Source organism: Harpegnathos saltator, unplaced genomic scaffold (assembly GCF_003227715.2).
Source record: "Harpegnathos saltator strain DR-91 unplaced genomic scaffold, Hsal_v8.6 scaffold50, whole genome shotgun sequence".
NCBI classification, from domain to species: domain Eukaryota; kingdom Metazoa; phylum Arthropoda; class Insecta; order Hymenoptera; family Formicidae; genus Harpegnathos; species Harpegnathos saltator.
The window spans coordinates 888,227-905,188 of NW_020230316.1; the positions used below are offsets into that span (position 1 = coordinate 888,227).

Sequence of the window (16,962 nt, forward strand, 5' to 3'; positions counted from 1 at the left end):
AGCAAGCACGCATGGGCCGTGCCATTATAGAGCAAAAGCGGAAAGGAGATAGCTAAGGCATTCGCAAAGATAATTCGAATGGATGACAGATGTCCGAAGAACTTACGAACTGATCAGGGAAAGGAGATTTACAATACAGAGTTGCAGAGACTTGTGAAGAAACATGGTGTCAATCTTTATTCGACTTATTCAGTAATGAAGGCATCTGTTGTGGAACAATTCCGCACGTTAAAGAAAGACATGTGGAAAATGTTTACGTTCAACTGAACTTACAAATAGATCGACTCGTTACCGCGCCTCGCCGCTGAAAACGCGAAAACATCGAACTATCGGCATCCGTTCTATCGATGTGGCTCCTGCGATTGCTAATAAGCTCTTAAACACAGTCTACAGTAACATAAAGTAACATAAAGTAACATAAAATAACATAAAGATTGCAGCGCCTGCGAAATTCAAAGTGGGTGATCTGGTACGTGTCAGCAAATTCAAAACTATCTTTGAAAAAAGCTATATATCGAACTGAACAACCGAAGTGTTTAAAATCGTCAAAGTGCAGGCAACTAATCCTGCAACTTACCCACTAGCAGACTAGCGCGAGAAACCTATCGCCGGGGGTTTCTACGAACATAAACTATATAGTGTCGCTAATCCAGATGTATACTTACAAGGGACATGTCACAACTGTCCGGAACCGATTTGATTCTCCGTTAAATATGTTGTTAAATACACAAATCTAAAGGACATGTATTTTTTTATATGTGCGAATATTGAGTTTTAAAGGGTGAAACACCCCTTTAAAGAAAAACGGTATTTTTCTTTAGAATCGAATATCTGCTAAACTATAAGCGATAGAAAAAAAACATGTAATGAAAATTTAATCGCTTGAAGAATACTTTAAAGTTATATGAACAAAAATTTTCATTTTTATTTTTTTTAAGAACCCCCACCACTTTTTTTGCAAAAAAAAATTTTTTTTACCTAATTTAAAGCTTATTTTTTTCCAAATTCAACCATATATGATAAAGTTATGTTACGAGATATTCTCGAAAATTAATTATAAACGCTTCCATATATACGCTTATCCGTACTATGTGTACGAGGGTGGTCCAATAAGTACTTAGCCTACAAAAGAAAAACGAAAATTTTGGAAAAGTGGCGATTTATTTCTCAACATAGTCTCCTTTTAGCTCGATATACTTGACCCAGCGATGCTCCAACTTCTTTAACCCGTCTGAAAAATACGTTTTCTCGAGGTCTGCAAAGTAGGCCTCCGTGGCGGCGATGACCTCCTCATTCGACTCAAATTTCTGCCCGGCGAGTGACTTTTTCAAGTTTGGAAACAAAAAGAAGTCGCACGGGGCCAAATCTGGAGAATACGGTGGATGGGGCAGCAGTTCGTAGCCCAATTCGACCAATTTGACCGTGGCGAGGGCGGAGGTGTGAGCCGGTGCGTTGTCATGGTGGAAGAGCACTTTTTTCTTCGCCAAATAGGGCCGTTTTTTTTGCAATTCGGCGTCGAATCGGCCCAATAATTCGGCATAGTACAGCCCTGTGACCGTTTTGCCCTTCTCCAGGTAGTCGATGTAGATCACACCTTGTGAATCCCAGAAAACGGTGCCATCACCTTTCCGGCCGATAGGACAGTCTTCGCCTTCTTCGGAGCACGTTCGCCGGGTGAAGTCCACTGTTTCGACTGTTCCTTGGTCTCTGGTGTGTACCAGTGGATCCATGTTTCGTCGACGGTCACGAAACGACGCAGAAACTCCTCCGGATTGCGGTTAAACAGCGTCAAACACTGCTCTGAAGTGGTCTCACGGTTGCGCTTGTTGTCCGGAGTGAGCAAACGCGGCACCCATCGCGCCGACAGCTTTCTCATGCCCAAAATTTCATGCAGGATATGACCCACGCGGTCTTTTGAGATGCCTACTGTCTCAGCTATCTCGCGCACCTTCAATCGGCGGTCTGCCAATACGAGATCGTGGATTTTTGTCATGTTATCCTCCGTAGTAGCCGTTTTCGGGGCACCTGGGCGTGGCTCATCAAAAACCGACGTGCGACCACGTTGAAACTCGTTAAACCAATTTTTGACGGTCGCCATCGAAGGAGAAGAGTCACCGTACGCAGCATCCAAGCGCTCTTTGATTTCGCTGCGCGATTTCCCTTCCAAAAATAAGAATCGAATCACCGACCGATATTGCTCTTTTTCCATTTTTCTAAAATCCGCGGACACGCCCGCTTCCACACGCGGTCAAAACAAAACTACGAGTCCGATTCGGCTGAAATTTCGACAGTAGCAGTCTACGAGAATGTACTACACGATAGTAAATTTCTCTTGCGATAGTGGCGCCATCGGGCGGTGAGGCTAAGTACATATCGGACCGCCCTCGTATAAGTCATTATCGCCGAAACAATAAGATATATGAAAAATGTTTACGTAAAATTTTTATCTATGTTTTCTACGTATTTATAACTGCATATTGTGTATATTTAGAATTGTAAAAAAATTTTTAAATAATTTTAAAAAATTTAAATTAATAAGAATTTTTAAATATATTCCCAGCTGTCTTATTATTTCTTTAACATTTAATTTCCTCTATAAATATTAAAAACAATTTTATTCTAAAATTACCTACCTATAATAAAATTATTTTACAATTGAATCTTGAAAATATACATGTCGCAATAGTTGGCATAAACAATTTATATCTTACGTTAAAAAATTAAGATAAGATTATGTGTACGTGTTCCAGATAAGTTCTAATTAAATTATTTTACAATTAAATCTTTGCGAAAAAATACATATCGCAATATTTGGCGTAAACAATTTATATCTTACTTTAAAAGATAAGTTTATGTATGTATTCTAGATAAGTTGATAATATATGTTGTTTCATGTAGCAGCATAATTCTCAAAGTCAGTGTAGTCTTCTCATTGTAATCATATCTGTGTAAACTGTTTTTATATTGCAATAGAAAGCAAAATTTAACATCTTTGGAAATGATTATCAATCCGCTTAACGTTGTTAGACTTTTATTGGTGTCAATAAATTCAATATGTCTGACAGAAACGCCAGTAACTGAAGCAAAAAAGAAATTAAAGGAAAACATATAAAAATTATTGCTGGATGGTGTTTTCATTATAATGGGTTGGAAGTAACAAAAGAAATATATCTCGATTATGAAGAACCTTATACATTACATAGTTCTGAAATAATTGAAGATGACGAAGAAGCATGGAATGAAGATAATTTAAATTCTCATCCTCATTGTTCAAATGATGATACAAATTTTGACAGTTTTTATAAAAGACGAGCTGTTGAGTTTTGGCGACATCGAGATATTGATAAAAACAGTAATGACAAAAAAAGGAATCGTCCTTTAAAAGTAGTGCAAAGTAAATTTAAAAGAGTTTCATCTGAACGTCAGTTAAGGCGATGGGAAGAACAAATAAATTCAGGCGGAAGTCATATAGAAAAATTATCTTACATCTCCAAATTTGCACACGATAAATTTACTGTAGCTGTTGAATCAGGATTCATGGTTCATGATATTGATCTAAAAAGATGGGCTTACAAGCTCAAGAAGAAATAGGAAATTTAAATCCTATATTTAAAGCATCTCACAGTTGGATAGCAAGATTCAAGAAGTCTCACCGAATTGTTTCAAGAAAAGTTACGAAGTTTATCACTAGAAGAACATTAAAAGATTCTGTTGACTTGCAAAAAACAGCTGATGATTTTCTGGAAACAGTAAAACCTCTTATTGAACAATTTGGATCTGAAAATATTTACAATTCAGATCAAAGTGGTTTCCAATTGGAAATTTATTCTGGAAGATCATTGTCTAACCAGGGAGAAAAGAAAGAAGAACGTGTCGTGCAATCTACATCATCAACAACCCATTCATATACGATACAACCAATAATATCCTGTAATGGCAATTTGTTGTCACCTTTATTTATTGTATTAAAGGAAACTAGTGGTAAATTTGGACCAAGAGTAGAAGAAAATTTATTTAAACCAAAAAATGTCATTGTAAAAGCATCGAAATCTGGTAAAATGGCATCAGATATTTTCTTTTCTAACTATTTTCTTTAACAAACTTATTTCATTTTATAATTTAATAAGAGTTATAAAAACTATATATCATTTATCTAACTATATATCATTAATATATCATTTATATTTTTTACAGATCATTTTAAAATATGGTTAGAAGAAGCTTATTTTGCAAACATTGGTCCTAATAGCGTTCTTCTTATCGATTCATGGACTGGACATTGCCCCAATACTATTTCGGATTTAACCCCTTCAGGAACACATATTACTACTATGATAATACCGAAAGGAACTACAGGGAAAATACAACTATTAGATGTTTATGGATTAATAATTTGGAAAAATTTTGCTAAAAGATTTTCAGATACGGTTTTATTGTTGGAAAGTAATATAAATTTACATGAACGAAATAATAAAATTGCAATCTTTGATACATAATCAATTATCATCCCCACGATATCAAAACTTATTTAAATATTCGTGGTTTAAAAGTGGTTATACGAATGAAAGACCAGAAGAATTTGAAAATCCAGTAAAATTTAGTTTTGACGAAATATCAACAAAATGTGATATTGAAGGTTGCAATAATATAGCTGTAGTAAGATGTTCTTGGTGCAAGAAATCATTATGCTTAAAACATTTTTTCGTCGAATATCATTATTGTAATGTGTATAACGAGTAAATAATATAAAATGTAAATTAATTCATTGTGTAAATAACAAATAAACAAAATGTAAGATGTAAGAACAAAAATAATTGTAAGAGAAAAAATTATAAAACGTTATTCAAAAATATAATGTGTAAAGATGAATAACAGATTTGATTATATAACGAAAAGACAGTGTGTGCTGACTGTGAGTATTAGATTGCTACATGAAAAAATTTATACTGTTAACATATCTGGAACACGTACACATAATCTTATCTTAATTTTTTAACGTAAGATATAAATTGTTTATGCCAACTATTGCGACATGTATATTGTTGCGTCCTTGCGCAAGAAAAAAAACACGAAATTAACAAAACGAAAGAAGCTTTATTTTAATACGTCCATTCGTTGTGACAAGACTAGGGCGACTCTCTTTCATCTCTTTTTCTTTCCTTTATTTATTAAATAACCTCCTTGACAACAACAGCTGTCGAATAATCTCTACTCGATTCCTTTGCAATCCACTCCCAGGAGCGTGGGGATAACATGTCCCCCAAAGACACGGGCGCAGCAATATTTTTAAGATTCAATTGTAAAATAATTTTATTATAGGTAGGTAATTTTAGAATAAAATTGTTTTTAATATTTATAGAAGAAATTAAATGTTAAAGAAATAATAAGAGAGCTGGGGATATATTTAAAAAATTCTTATTAATTAAAATTTTTCAAATTATTTAAAAATTCTTTTACAATTCTAAATATACACAATATGTAGTTATAAATACATAGAAAACATAGATAAAAATTTTACGTAAACATTTTTCATATATCTTATTGTTTCGGCGATAATGACTTACACACATAGTACGAATAAGTGTATATATGGAAGCGTTTATAATTAATTTTCGAGAATGATATCTCGTAACATAACTTTATCATATATGGTTGAATTTGGGAAAAAATAAGCTTTAAATTAGGTAAAAAAAAATTTTTTCTATTGCAATATTTTGCAAAAAAAATTAAGTGGTGGGGGTTCTTAAAAAAAAATAAAAATAAAAAATTTTTGTTCATATAACTTTAAAGTATTCTTCAAGCGATTAAATTTTCATTACATGTTTTTTTCTATCACTTATAGTTTAGCAGATATTCGATTCTAAAGAAAAATACCGTTTTTCTTTAAAGGGGTGTTTCATCCTTTAAAACTCAATATTCGCACATATAAAAAAATACGTATCTTTTAGATTTGTATATTTAGCAACATATTTGAAGGAGAATCAAATCGGTTCCGGACAGTTGTGACATGTCCCTTGTTAATAGAAAAGGTTTTGCGCAAACAAAGTGACAAGGTATACCAAACGTCTGGAAACGGTCGAATATTTCATAAACTATGCATTTTAGAAAGAAATGTTTCAGACAAAAGTTATTTGGTTCGAGAGGGGCATAAGATGGTGTCATTGGATTGACATTGAAAGTCCCAAGATCATACGGAGTTCAACTTTGTTTTTTTAAATAGAATTCTCTATTTTTCATTACATATTATTGTAGCTCATCTCGAAAGCTTTCCAAAACACTATAAATAAATTATGTTTCATTGAATATTTTCCGAGTTATGGGGCTTGAAAGTTACAATACCGCCGGCATTAGCCAAGGTGTACCGCGTGGAAGTTGCACGATCGGATTTACACCTCTTGTGTATATGTGTGTGTGTGTGTCACAGCAGAGATAAGCAGCTATTTGTTCAATGGATCTAACGTGGTCACCATATCCTCGCATCATTTGCAGTAATTCTTTCTGAAAAGAATCGACAGAAGATTCAATGAATGTGGACCGTAGACTAGAGGAAGATTCAAATATCGAAATTATTATACTTTTCATAGTTCTTTTCCAATAAAAGTCTTGCTACATTAATCGTTCTGATTGGACCTGTAATCGAACGTTTTCCTATCCTGGATACATTCAGCTCTTCATATTACGACACACTATCAAGCAACTGAGTGAAATTTCAGTGGCATCCAGAATTATATTATCTGAAAGAGAGAGAATTACTTTATTGATGATGCGAGGATATGGTGACCGCGTTAGATCCTATAAACAAGTAGCTGCTTTAACAATACTTATCCAGATCGTGAACCGATTTTGCAGTCTACAGTCCAGAAAACGGTCACACGATTTGATGAAACAGAATCTGTCAAGGACCGACAACGCACTGGGAGACCAAAATTAACGACAAACTTGGATAAGAGTTTCGAAGTGATGCATTCGTCAAATATTCGTCGAAAATCCTCACTCTACTTTAAAGAAGGCAGCACAGGCGGATGAGATTAGTACAATGTCCATTCATCGTATTTTAGTGAAAGAGAAATGACATCCTTTCAAAATTAAAATCACTCAGGAGCCATCAGAAGATGATTTTGATCGAAGAAATGAATTCTGTGACGAAATGATGTGTCGATACGATGATAATAATAACTTTTTCGATCACATAATTTTTTCCGACGAAGCTTCTTTTGAATTGAATGGAGCAGTAAATCGGCATAATTGCCGATATTGGAGTGATGAAAATCCTCACTAGATGCGTGATATCTGCACACAGTATCTCCAAAAACTTAACATTTGGGTGGGTTTTTGCGAACGTGGTATTGTTGAACCATTCTTCATTAATGGGAAATTGAATGCGGCGATCTATCAGGAGCTATTGCAAATTGAAGTCATGCCCGCTCTTGAAAATATGTTTGATGGGAACATAGACAATATTTGGTTCCAACAAGATGGTGCAGGCCCACAATATGCAGTAACAGTACGGCAATTTTTGGATAATACTTTTCCAAATCGATGAATAGGAAGACATAGTGAAATAGAGTGGTCTGCTAGATCAGCAAATCTCTCTTTTGTCGATTATTTTTTTGAGGATATCTTAAAAACAATGTATACGAAACAAAACCTGCCCATCTTGCGGACCTTAGGGTATGTATAATATACCAAGTCGACCTTATCTCGGCAGAGATGAGACGAAATGTTTTAAATAATTTTTATCTACGGCTAGACCATTGTCAAACAGCAGACGGAGGTCAATTTGAACATTTACTCAACTAAACCACACACCCCTACATACACACATATACACACGCACGCACGCACATATATAAGATACATACATACGCGCACACACAGCAGAGAGGGTTTGGAGTTATTAAATACTACGGGAATGACGAACTGTGGGGTCCTTATCTCTGCTGTGACACACACACACACATACATAAGAGATGTAAACCCGATCGTGCAACCTCCATGCGGTACACCTTGGCTAATGCCGGCGGAATTATAACTTTCAATCTCCATAATTCGGAAAATACTTAATAAAACAACTTACTTATAGTATTTTGGAAAGCTCTCGAGCTACAAGAATATGCAATGAAAAATAGGGAGTTCCAATTAAAAAACAAAGTTGAACTACGTATGACCTTGGAACGTTCATTCAACGTCAATCCAATGATGCCATCTTATGTCCCCCCTCGAACCAAATAACTTTTGTTTGAAACATTTCTTTCTAAAATGCATAGTTTATGAAATATTCGACCGTTTCCAGACTTTTGGTACACCCTGTATGTAAAATGGCTGGGATTCAATTCGCATAATTCATGGATACAAAAGGATAATGTATTGTAAAAAAATTAATACAGTTTAATTAGAACATTTGATGACATACTTAATTGTAAAATAGCTAATAAAACAAATAAACGTTATAATGGTATAAAAAGACACAGCAGTGTCTCGCACCAAGTGCATGCGAGAGCGACGCGACGCGCACAGGCCGCAAGATCGGCCGGGTATCTTTACACGAAGCATTTAGTTGATCGGAGGCAAGATTATCGTACCACCCAAACGGCTAATCTGATCGAGTTCTAAGTGAGCACAATGGATTCCTTGGGATCGACTTACATCACAAAGCTGTCTTTACTTTTGTCCTATGTGCACTGTAAGTCGAAATATTTTAGTTCAAAGTACGAAATCGTGAAAAACTATCACATCCGAAATTCGTCGTCAAAATGTCCAGTTCCATCAGACCTGTGTAGGTGGTGACTGTGAACACGCTTGTCGCTCAGCTGAGCCCGCGAACGTGTCAATCGATGCTTAATCTAACTTTTCTTGACAGTTGGATGTCGCTTATCTTATGCAAGTGTATTCTACATATATTCGTACGTTAATCGCAAAAGGTATGAGTTATATTTATTATTATTATCCAAGAAAAGTTATTCTGTTATTGTTACAGTTGCATTTAAGGTGATCAAATATGTGTACTAAAAAATTGCAGACAGAAAATTATTTTTAACCTTCTAACGTAACAGCACTACATAGTGGTTACTTATTGTTTATTGATAAACTTGCTATCACCATTACTAATTCTACAAAAACTACTTGTTACCACTCTAGTAATTTAAAGAGTGAAGCTTTTATAGGAAGTAGTGAGTTTGTACCGTTAGTGATAGTGAGTAACCACCGCATAATGTTGTTACGTTATAGAAGTTTGAAAGTTATTTTTTGTCTATAATTATTTAGTAAAGACATTAGTCACTTTAAATGCAACTGTAACAATAACTTAATTATATTTCTTGGTTAATAGTATAATATAATTAAAACTTTTATGGTTATAAATGCATGTAGAATACAAATATGTGAGGTAAGCGATATTGACCTGTTAAGAACAAGATCTTCAAAACTTGCTATCATCACTACTAATTCTGCAAGAACTACTTGTCACCACTCTGATAATTTGAGGAGTATTATAGGAAGTATTGAGTTGATATCGATGAGATTTTTATCAAGTTTTGAAGATCCTGTTCTTGACAGGTTAATGTCGCTTATTTTGTGCACATGTATTTTATGTGCATTTACAAAGTAATCACCAGTTTTAATTATATTATACTATTATACTATTAATCAAAAATTTTGTGGTTTACTTGTGAAACATGTAAAACATATGTGTAAGAGATAAGCGACATTGAATTGTCAAGAAAAGGATCTTCAAAACTTGGGTTACACGTTACCAACTCAGTACTATTTTAATAACTTAAATAATGTAAAAACCACTTGTTATCACTCTGGTAATTTAAGCAACAATGAATTTACAGGAGGTTGTCAATTAATGTCGCAAAAAAATTTTTATGATCAAAAAAAGGAAAGAAAGCACAACTTAACGTTCTGTAACATAGGGGATCAAGAGGCACACCGTGCCTATTATACGCGAAACTGCGAGTTGAAGCGAGGTGAGATTTTTATATCTCAGCAATGGCTGAACCAATCGAGGTTTTTTAGTCCCAATCGATTCGGCCTTCAAAAATAGGAAGAAAAATGTTCTTGTGCTTGTACATTGTCTCTAAGTGGAGATATTTTAAGATAAAGTCTGAATCATGGAAAATTACGATTCAGTAAGAAAGTAAGAAAGAAAGAAACGCTAAACCGCCGAGGAGAGGGGATTTGTGCTTCTCGTTTTTCCGACACCAGGGGCGCTACGAGAGCGCTGAATAGTAGTATACATACATAACCCAATTCTTCCCAATGTTGCATATACGCAACACGAAGTTTATATAATTAATTATCAGTAATTATTTTTTTTCACGAAGTGTTAGACTAATTGTGAAATAAGTTCATTTTGACTGCATTTTGTGAAGTTAAACTTCCTGTTGCGTATACGCAATATTGGGAAGAAATGGTGGGTTAAGTACGCAACATCGGTGCATCGTCATCAGTGGGATATATATTAGTGATTGATTACGATTTTTTTGATTAAACATCAGTGATTGATTAAGAATATATACATACATTAAACACGCAAAATCAGTGCATCGTCATCATCAGTGGGATACATTAGTGATTGATTAGGATATTTTTTTATTAAACATCAGTGATTGATTAAGAAGTAAGTATGATTATTAACAAAAATGATTATTAACAAAAACATGTAAGGAAGTTTACGAATTTGCGCAGAAAGAAGCTTCGGACATTCCTACTATAGAAAATCTCAAGGACTTCACACCGCCGCGAAAAAAGAAAAAAAGCATCGGTTGTGGCATTGCCGGAAAATACAACTTAAGAAGGACTCGGGTATGTTAAATTTTATACTATCCCCTCATCTTATTTGCCTCTAATTCATACGTTTCATTTGAATGAATAGGTGCTAATCACATGCACAATTTTGCACCTTGTGATCATCCCGACTGTCAGTGTGATAATTCATGCCCATGTATACAAGTACAAAACTTCTGCGAGAAGTTTTATCAGTGCAGCAGCGAATGCCAGAACATATTTCCTGAGTGTAGGTGCAAAGCGCAATGCAATACAAATCAGTATCCTTGTTATCTGGCTGTCAGGGAATGTGATCCGGATCTTTGCCAAACGTATGATGCAGATCATTTCCAAATCAATTCTAAATCTTGCAAAAATGTCAGCGTGCAACGTGGTCTTTATAAGTTTCGAAAAATTTAATTTATTAGAGTGAAAATCAATATAATCTCAATGAGTAGAATTTTTGATTTGAAATATACTTTATACAATTTGAAATATCAGCAGCGAAGAATAAATTCATCTAGGAATATTGCAGCGAAATTATCAGTCAAGACGAAGCTGACAGGCGGGGAAAAATATATGATAAATATATGTGTAGTTTCCTTTTTAATCTTAACAATGGTAAATAGAGATAGATATAGTGGTTAATTAAATGTTGAAAAATAACAAAACTTAAAAATTTTTGGTCTGTTTCAGATTTTGTTATAGACGCGACACGGAAAGGGAATAAAATAAAGTTCACTAATCACTCGATAAATCCAAATTGTTATGCAAAAGTGATGATGGTGAACGGTGATCATGGAATAGGTATTTTTGCTAAGAGAGCGATTCAACCTGGTGAAGAATTATTTTTTAACTATAGGTATGTTGCTGTAATGTTTTGTTTAATTTATTAATTGCAAACAATTAAAATCATGCGATAATTTTCAGATATGGACCAACGGAACAATTAAAATTCGTCGGTATCGAGCGAGAAATGGAGTTCCTTTAATATATGTATATATATTATGGACTTTTACACATATAAGTGGTGCATCAAGCGAATACATACAGCTGAAATATTAGAAAGGAAATAAGCACTGCCTGATTTGTATGCCTCTCTATTTTTAATTAAATTTTATATTTTCATTTGTCGGCCTAATTTTGCAAAATTGTAGTAATAGAGATTTTTTGCACATGTAGATAAAGGAACTTTTTGAAATATGTTCAAGTTTTTATGGACATCTCGAAACATAAAAATATCAAAGTAAAAATATACGTATACATGTTGTGAATAAATAAAATGATTTCAAATAACATCGATTTGAATATATCTCAAAAAGTTCCAACTATATTTCGCCTTGATACCATTTGATATTTACTTTGTTGTACATTTGATCGTAATAAATTTTTTACAATTATGTAAAACGCGAACTTATAATGATCGATAAGATATTATTTAATTTTAGTGTGATGATACTTAACTACTGAGTTTATTAAGATTCGAGAGTACATATTCAACTCCTGCCCCTAATCATAACCCGATATATTAACAAAAGAAAATTTCGACTCAGTAATAAGATAAAAAAGAAATGTCGGACGCAAAGGAGTGGGGCTATGCATGCATCGCTACGAGAGCGCTGAAGAAGCACATAACAGCGAATGCGATATGTATTTATAAATAATGTATTTATAATAAATATGTATAATATAATAATAAATAATAATATAATGATTTTTATTAGAAAAAGAGAGAATGAGAGAGGGAGAGTGAGAAAGCGTGAGAGGATGTGAGAGTGAGAGAAAGTGTGAGAGTGAGAGAGAAAATGAGTGAGAATGGCAGAGAATGGGAGAGAATGGAAAAGGATGAGAGATAATGAGAGTGAGAGAGAGTGGAAAAGTGAGAGAGCTTGAGAGAGTTTGGGAGTGAAAGAAAGTGTGAGAGTGAGAGAGAAAATAAGAGAGAATGACAAAATGGGCGAGCATAGGAAAGAATGAGAAAGAATGAAAGAAAATGAGAGTATGGGAGAGAATGAGAGAGGGTAAGAGAGAGAGAGAGAGAGAGAGAGAGAGAGAGAGAGAGAGAGAGAGCGTGAGAGAATTTGGGAGTGAGAAAAAATGTGAGAGTGAGGGGTTGAAAGGGTAAGAGAATGAGAGAGAGAGTGAGAAAGAGCTAGAGAGAGAGAGAGAGAGGAAGATAGAGAGTGAGAGTGATTTTTATTAGAAAGAGAGAGAGAGAGAGAGAGAGAGAATGAGAAAATGAAAGGAAATGAGAGAGAATGAGAGAGAATGAGGGAGGATGAGAGAATGGGAGAGGGAAAGTGAGAGAATGTGAGAAGGTTTGGGAATGAAAGAAAGTGAGAGTGAGAGAAAAAATGAGTGAGAATGACAGAGAATGGGAGAGAATGAGAGAGAGAGAGAGAGAGAGAGAGAGTGGAAGAGTGAGAGAGCGTGAGAGAGTTTTGGGAGTGAGAGAAAGTGTGAGAATGAGAGAGTGAAAGAATGAAAGAAAATGAGAAAGAGCTAGAGAGAGTGGAAGAGAGTGAGAGAGAGAGAAAGTGAAAGAGTATATATTGATATATATATTGGTATGTATATACGTACATACCAATATAAGTATGTATGTATCTATTAAGTTTATATAATATTATAATAAATTATAAACCTTCACTATAGAATATACATATCGAATGTGTATATATTCTACATATTTTGATATTTTTTTATTCAAAGATGTTATTCTTATTATAATTGACGAAATGTCAATGATATCTAATTTGACTTTAAAAAACTATACCGAACTAAAACTTGATTAATACATACATGACAGCATTTTTATTATAATAAAATGTTCTTGTAAATTTTCTTTATATTACAAGTAAAATTTATATAAAACTTACCTTTTTAAACAAAAAGGTAAAAAAAAAGGCGCCAAGTACAAGCGCTATGTGTACATAACATAAGTTTTTACAAGTAAAACTTATAACTATATTAAAACTCTACAACACTATTCTACTGTACAAAAGAAGTGATATATTAGACAGTAGCGCCAACTGAGAAACCTAATACATATTGGCATAAATTTTGACAAGTAATTACATGTAAAATTACATGTAAAATTTACTGTCCCAACAACTAACGTATCAGTAGCAGGACAGTTATATGGTATGTAGATATATACGAGGGTTGTCTTTTATATTTCAGGAATAGAGAACAAAAAAAGGAAATTAATCATCGTACATGGGTTTATTGTTTTTCAAAATATTCTCCATGAAGGTCAATACACTTTTGCATGAGCTTGAACCAATTTTCGAAGCACTTTTTCCACTCCGATTGAGATACCTCCAAAACATGCATTTTGAACGCATCAACCGCTTCTTCAGGCGTCGAAAAACGTTGACCTCGTAATTTATTTTTGATTTGCGGGAATAAAAAGAAGTCATTGGGTGCCAAATCAGGGCTGTATGGCGGATGACCCATCAATTCGACTTTTTCAGTTCTCAAAAAGTCTCTTGTTTGAGCCGATGTGTGAGAGCTCGCATTGTCCTGGTGGAGAATGATGCGTCTTCGGCGGTTGATTTCCCTTATTTTTCCGAAGACTTCTGACAAACAAATGGTTGTATACCATTCAGAATTGACCGTCCGACATTGCACTAATGGTACAGTTGCCATGTGTCCGGTTTTTCCGAAAAAACAGGCGACCATTTGCTTCGTAGTGCTTCGTGCGCGAACAACTTTTGTTGGATTTGGCTCATCTTGAAAGACCCATACAGTCGACTGCTGTTTACTTTCGGGCTCATACGCATAGATCCATGATTCGTCACCTGTTACGATATCATAGACGTGTTTTGAAGCACCGCAATCGTATTTCTTGAGCATTTCTTTCAACCAATCGACACGAGCCTTTTTCTGAACGATTGTTAAATTATGTGAGATCCAACGCGAACAAATTTTTTTGACAGCCAAATGTTCATGCAATATTGAATGTATGCTGGTCCCACTAATGCCCAAGGATGCCTCAATCTCACGATAAGTCACATGACGATCTTGCAATATCAGTTCACGCACAGCATCAATGTTTTCTGGAACAACAACCGATTTTGGACAACCTTCACGAAATTCATCACTAAGCGAACTACGGCCACGATTGAATTCTGTATACCATCGATATATAGTGGTTTTTGATGGTGCTTCATCGCCAAAAGTCGAATTAAGTTCATCGATGCACTGTTGTTGAGATAACCCACGTCGAAAGTTGTAAAAAATAATCGCACGGAAATGTTCACAACTTAATTCCATTTCTTGGCCGACATCAATTTTTCATGTCACTGTAAACAACACAAATGGCGCATGGACATCAAAACGTTCTGAGTAAGTATACTGACAAAAAGTCGAACTTTACGTTAGGGACGTCGGTTGTCAGATGGTAGCACCTGGATCGTCCATTCCCGAAATATAAAAGGCAACCCTCGTAATATATATTATATTATACAAAAGAAGTGATATATTAAAACAGTTCCGCCAACTGAGAAATCGTATACTTAATATTTTTAGAAATCTCAAATTCAAATTATTTCCGTTTTTTAAGATATATATTATGTACATAACATAAGTTTTTACAAGTAAAAATTACAAATTCAAATTATTTCCTTTTTTTAAGATATACCAGGTATGTCGGTAATTACTTTCCGGTTTTTGTAACAGATGTCACTAGCCATAAGTATGCAATGTTATGATTTGATACATATGTCATTTTATTCTACTGACATTAACCTCAAAACTACACAAGTTACGTTCCGCCAAAATAACAGCGTTATAGATTAATAATTTTTTGAAAATGTCGAGTTTTGTGCCTGAAAACGTGCATTTGCGGCACGCATTACTTTTCTTGTTTAATCAAAAGAAAAAAAGCCGCTGAAAGTCATCGTTTGCTAGTAGAGACTTACGGTGAGCATGCTCCAACCATAAGAACATATGAAATGTGGTTTCGACAATTCAAATGTGATGATTTCAACGTTCAAGACAAAAAACGTCCTGGTAGGCCGAAAACGTTTGAAGATGCGGAATTGCAGGAGTTATTAGGAGGATGAAGACCCAACACAAACTCAAAAACAATTGGCAGAAAAGTTGAATGTGAGCCGAGTAGCAATTTGTGAACGATTACAAGCGATGGGAAAGATCCAAAAGATGGGAAGATGGGTGCCACATGAATTGAATGACAGGCAATTGGAAAATCGAAAAATCGTCAGTGAAATGCTGCTTCAAAGGTATGAAAGGAAGTCATTTCTGCATCGAATAGTAACGGGTGATGAAAAATGGATTTATTTCGAAAATCCCAAGCGAAAAAAATCATGGTTATCACCTGGCGAAGGCAGCCCATCGACTGCAAGGCCAAATCGCTTTGGTCGCAAGACCATGCTCTGTGTCTAGTAGGACCAGGTTGGTGTCATATATTATGAACTGTTGAAACCTGGAGAAACAGTTAATACTGATCGCTACCAACAACAAATGATCAATTTGAACTGTGCATTGATCGAAAAACGTCCACAATACGCTCAAAGACATGATAAGGTGATTTTGCAGCATGACAACGCGCCGTCTCATACAGCAAAACCAGTCAAAGAAGTGTTGAAATCACTTGGATGGGAAGTTTTATCGCACCCGCCGTACTCTCCAGACCTGGCTCCATCCGACTACCACCTTTTCGCATCGATGGGACACGCGCTTGCAGAGCATTACTTCGCTGATTTCGAAGAAGTTAAAAAATGGCTCGATGAATGGTTTAGCTCAAAGGAGAAACAGTTCTTTTGGAATGGCATCCATAAATTGCCTGAGAGATGGGCAAAATGTATAGAATCAAATGGCCAATACTTTGAATAAATATATTTTAACTATCCATTGTAAATAACGTGTTTTCTTTAGCGAAAAAACCGGAAAGGAATTACCGACACACCTGGTATATTATGTACATAACATAAGTTTTTACAAGTAAAAATGATACCGAGTTAGAAAAATTTAACACGTTTATTAATAGTGTCCAATATTTAAAAAAGATATCTTTTTAAAGGTTATTATTATTTGTACATATCAGGTGTAGTAAAAAGAAATCCATTATTTTTGCATGAAATTGAAGGCTTTAATTACCATAGTTAGAATGATTCGATTTAGGTCAAATATGCACCGTTTTGTTCGATAACTTGTTGCCATTTTGAA

At 34.7% G+C, this 16,962-nt stretch overlaps 2 protein-coding genes across 5 annotated transcripts; one reads left to right on the forward strand and one right to left on the reverse strand.

Moving 5' to 3' along the window:
* Positions 1 to 10,260: 10,260 nt before the first annotated feature.
* Positions 10,261 to 11,849, forward strand: LOC112589415 (histone-lysine N-methyltransferase E(z)-like). 4 transcript variants are annotated; one of them, XM_025302595.1, is made up of 5 exons: positions 10,261 to 10,624; positions 10,672 to 10,809; positions 10,880 to 11,020; positions 11,467 to 11,632; positions 11,701 to 11,849. In XM_025302595.1, exons 3-5 carry the CDS (start codon positions 10,891 to 10,893, stop codon positions 11,759 to 11,761), a joined length of 357 nt encoding a protein of 118 aa, XP_025158380.1. In that variant the 5' UTR covers positions 10,261 to 10,624; positions 10,672 to 10,809; positions 10,880 to 10,890; the 3' UTR covers positions 11,762 to 11,849. The 4 variants fall into 4 exon arrangements, 3 of the variants coding, with proteins under 3 accessions (XP_025158380.1, XP_025158381.1, XP_025158382.1); XM_025302596.1 differs by having other exon boundaries at positions 10,676 to 10,809; XM_025302597.1 differs by having other exon boundaries at positions 10,693 to 10,809.
* A 2,146-nt stretch (positions 11,850 to 13,995) lies between these two features.
* LOC112589414 (histone-lysine N-methyltransferase SETMAR-like) lies at positions 13,996 to 15,048 on the reverse strand. Its single transcript, XM_025302594.1, has one exon. The coding sequence runs from the start codon at positions 15,046 to 15,048 to the stop codon at positions 13,996 to 13,998; it is 1,053 nt and encodes a 350-aa protein (XP_025158379.1).
* Between the last annotated feature and the right edge of the window lie 1,914 nt (positions 15,049 to 16,962).